General features: G+C 42.8%; 1 protein-coding gene across 1 annotated transcript; it reads left to right on the top strand.

Annotated features, from left to right (window-relative positions):
- Positions 1 to 3198: 3198 nt before the first annotated feature.
- LOC139260231 (cyclin-dependent kinase 5 activator 1-like) lies at positions 3199 to 4107 on the top strand. The gene has a single exon (XM_070876546.1). The coding sequence runs from the start codon at positions 3199 to 3201 to the stop codon at positions 4105 to 4107; it is 909 nt and encodes a 302-aa protein (XP_070732647.1).
- The last annotated feature ends 326 nt before the right edge of the window (positions 4108 to 4433 follow it).

Genomic DNA, 4433 nt, shown 5'->3' with positions numbered 1-4433 from the left:
AGAATTTCAATTAATCAAATTCCTTCTCATTCAATCCCATTGCAGAAAAATCCAATTAATCAAACCAGGGATTTCATGTGTCTTGCTTAAGTTCTCCCATTTTATGGCGTCACCAGTGAACAACTAATTCCCTTCATTTGCATTTTAGAGAATTTGAATGAACATCTTTCCCATTGACTCCCACTATATACTATTTCAATTAATCAAACCTCTTCCCAGTCACTCCATCTGCATAAAATTCCAATTAATCAAACCTCTCATTAATATGTATCAAAAAGAGCAGTGGTCCTAATAACGACCCCTGGGGAACACCATTGTATACTTTCCTCCTTTCTGGAAAACAACCATTCACTACTCTCTGCTTTCTGTCCCTTAGCCAATTTTGTATCCATGCTGTCACTGTCCCTTTAATTCCATGGGCTTTTATTTTGCTAACAAGTCTATTATGTGGTACTTTGCTAAACACTTTTTGAAAGTCCATATGCACAACATCAACCACACTACCCTCATCAACCCTCTTATTACTTCATCAAATAACTCATTCAAGTTAATCAAACATGGTTTGCCTTTAACAAATCCAGGCTGATTTTCATTAGCCCATAATTTTCCAAATGCCAATTAATTTTGTCCAGAATTAGTATCTCTAATAGTTTCACCACCACCGATGTTAGGCTGACTTGCCTATAGTTGTTGGGTTTATCCATCTCTCTTTGTTTAAATAGGGATGTAGCTTTTGCAATCCTTCAGTCCTCTGACACCATCTCCATATCTCAGGAGGATCGGAAGATTGTGGCCAAGGCTTCTGCAATCTTGAGTCTTACTTCTCTCAGTATCCTAGAGTGCATCTCATCTGAACTGGGTGACGTTTTTACTTTGAGGTTTGCCAACCTTTTAAGTACCTCGATCCAATCTTGTTACTGCCTCCTCCTTTACTGCTATATTGGCAGCATCCTTTTTTCTAGTGAAGAGAGAGCAAAGTACCTCAGCAATGCCCTCTGTCTCCACAAGAAGATTTCCTTTTTGGTCCTTAGTCGGCCCCACTCTTCCTTTGACTACACTTTTACTATGTATGTGTTTGCAGAAGACTTTTGAAAAGTGACAATACAAGTTGATAATAGAGTTCCAATTAATCAAACTTTCCCATTCACCTGACTGTATAAACATCCAATTGCATGGAGTCCTCAATGGACCATTTTTTCACATTCACTTCTATTATATACAATCTGAATAGATCAACACTTCTCATTCATTTTTATTGTACAGAATTCAAGGTGGCTTAACCCATTCCCATTTATTACTATTGTATATAATTCCAATTGACCAAACCCTTAGCATTCACTTCCATGGACCAAATTCTAGATGTCAACCTAGGCTCAGTGGTAGCTTCTCACCTGAGTCAGAAGGTTGTGGGTTTGAGTCTCACTCCAGAGACTTGAGCACAAAATCTAGGCCAGTGCACAGTACTGAAGGACTGCTGCACTGTCATAGGTGCATCTTTCAGATGAGATGTTAAACTGCCATCTCAGGTGGATGTAAAAGATCCCATCGCACTATTCAAAGAAGATCAGGGGATTTCTTCTGGTATCCTGCCCAGCATCACTAATACAGATTATCTGATGATTATCTTGGCTGCTGTATTTCTCTACAACTATTTTAGTTGCACCTGTAAAACAATAAATCATAAATCAAGTGCCCCCTGATTAAAAAGGGAGGGGACACTAAAACCGACAAACTTAAACAAATTAAACTTTAGACATTATATGGTTCAAATTAAAATTTGGTTGCCGGGGGTGAAGATGCACTCCAGTTCCTTTGGCGCCCACCTCTCGTGGAAGGCCGCGAGCGTACCAGTGGACACCCTGGCTCAGATGTTGTATTTCCCTACATTACAAAGTGACTTCAAAAGTACTTGATTGGCTGTGAAGCGGTTGATACGTCCTGTGGCCGTGAAAAGGGGCTATATAAATACAAGTCCTTTCTTTCACCTACTGACATTAAATGGAGGAATCATATTTGAATTAAAATTCACAGCATATTCTACAGACAAGGAATGGAGATGGCGGAGAAAATATATTCATCCTGATGGTAAAGAGACAGGTTTCCCCGAGAGAATTAATTTCATTTTCTGCCCATGAACTGGGCGGAGAAGGGAGGCGTGTGCCGTCTGCAGATTTCTTGTCGCTTTCACTCCGCCCCGGAGTCTGACTCGGTCGGTTTCACTGAAACAACTAGAGAGGGGGAATGCAGAAGAATTGGGGGTTGTTTCTGGAACGAGAAGATTTTAAAAAAAAATAGTGCGGGCGATGAAAAATAAACTGAGCGGGAAGATGGACTGCCGCTACATACTGCACATTACATTTATGAAGACTAAAATTGAAAGGGATTCTGAATGATTGGTTTCAGACACAGCCGCAGCTGGAGCCAGACGGAGCGTTAGAAGAAATCGCTTTACATTGTCAACTTGATGCACAGCCTCCTCCAAAAAAAGGCGATTTACAGCCTCTCCTGAACATTGAAGATATTTTTTATTATTTATTAATAAATAACTCGTTGCAAGGAGGAGGCAAGATTCCCCCAGACGCAGGTGAGATGCATGAATTTATTCCGTTTTTGTAAACGGCCAGTTCTTGGTGCAAGCAATTGTATGTATGTGTGCGTGGTTTGGGGGTTGTGTGTAAACGAGATTGCATTTATTAAGTGGAACAAGGTCGATCACGTACCGGGGCTCAGAATCCAAGATCTATTTAAAAGATACCCGTCTAGTGGGGCTATCTCATTGCATTGCATGTATGTAATTTTTGCGAGACTCTGAACCAATTTCGCCATGCAGGCGGGCAGATGCTAGAGACGCAAATTGTTGCTAATCCAGAAATCGTTCAGCTATCAGTGGGTTTGTATAAATGACTAATGCCACAGAGCCGGCTGATTGCTATTTATATGTACATGCTTTTTGACCAGACAGTGCCGGTCGGGTTTCTGGCTAAGGGTAATTTGCAAGTTCCCTAGGATTTGCATGGGTGATGATTTTGCTAATTTTGTTTTTTTTTTGGAATGCATTAAATTCGTGAGCAGCTGAACGGCAGAGATTTGCACCAATTAATCGAGCTATTTTTTTGCCTCCCCTTAAAGGAGCCGCTTCCCCTCCCCGAGTGTTGGATTTATAATCCCTAGACATTGGTTGCAAACGATCGGGATAGAATGGGGACGGTCTTGTCTCTGTCTCCCGGCTCTCGGAGATCTAGTATATTTGAGGATGGTACCGACTCCAAGTCTTTGAGTCACTACCACGCTATTCAGAGTGCCAAGAGCAACGGCCAGAAGGAAAAGAGCTTGAAGCGCCACTCCATGTTCATCCCAGCCTTGACTTGGAAACGGCTAGTAGCCTCAACCAAGAAGAAAAGCTCCAGAAAGACCAACCCTGGTAACTATCATCACCAGAATGACGTGGTCCATCTGAACAGTGAAAATGTGAAAAAGTCTCTCTCCTGTGCCAACCTTTCCAGCTATGAACTCCAGGTACCCAGTGACCCCTTGAGCACCAAACAACTCTCTTCGATCAAGAAGGTCTCCTCCCACAACGGCGGAGCAGGATCTCCCAAACGTGTAATAGTCCAGGCGTCTACCAGTGAATTATTGAAGTGCCTGGGTGAATTCCTTTGCCGGCGGTGTTACCGGCTGAAGCACTTGGCCCCGACAGATCCGGTCCTATGGTTGCGAAGTGTTGATCGCTCCTTGTTGCTCCAAGGTTGGCAGGACCAGGCATTCGTCACCCCGGCCAACGTGGTCTTTGTCTACTTGCTTTGTAGGGATGTAATCGACGGGGACCAGGTGGGCACAGAGCATGACTTGCAAGCTACTCTCTTGACCTGTCTCTATCTGTCCTACTCCTACATGGGCAACGAGATCTCCTACCCGCTGAAGCCTTTTTTGGTGGAGAGCGCCAAAGATGCTTTTTGGGACCGGTGCCTCCGCATCATTGACACCATGAGTACCAAGATGCTCCAGATCAACGCGGATCCTCATTATTTCACACAGGTCTTTGCGGATCTGAAAAACGAAGGCAGTCGAGATGACTTTAGCAGGATCTCCGTTACTTTAGATCGGTGATTGATGAAGGAAAAGCCTTCTAGAAAGAGTTGCTGCCGGTATCTTTAAATAAACGAAGTTTGAATTTAAAGAGTGTTCCTCCTTTTAGCTTTCACAGGAAGCTTCTGCGATCTTAAACATTTAACATTGAAAATGTTGGGCCCTCTTTTTGCTTAAAGGGATATCATCTTTGTGGATGGAAAAATGACAGTTGCAATTTTCATCTCCAGAGGCCTGGTACAATGACCTAAATGGGTACCTGTCCAATGCTTTTTCAACGGGTTTTTTTTGCATGGGGAACCTCAAATATTAATATTGACACGCCTGAGGACATGCCCCTTTCAAAT

This window comes from Pristiophorus japonicus, chromosome 1 (genome assembly GCF_044704955.1).
Source record: "Pristiophorus japonicus isolate sPriJap1 chromosome 1, sPriJap1.hap1, whole genome shotgun sequence".
Taxonomy (NCBI): domain Eukaryota; kingdom Metazoa; phylum Chordata; class Chondrichthyes; family Pristiophoridae; genus Pristiophorus; species Pristiophorus japonicus.
Note: the sequence above shows the minus strand (reverse complement) of the source record. Positions and strands in the feature narration are given on the sequence as shown.

What these genes read in the sequence shown, in the direction of transcription:
- LOC139260231 (XM_070876546.1), top strand. Translation starts at nt 3,199, where the DNA reads ATGGGGACGGTCTTGTCTCTGTCTCCCGGCTCTCGGAGATCTAGTATA.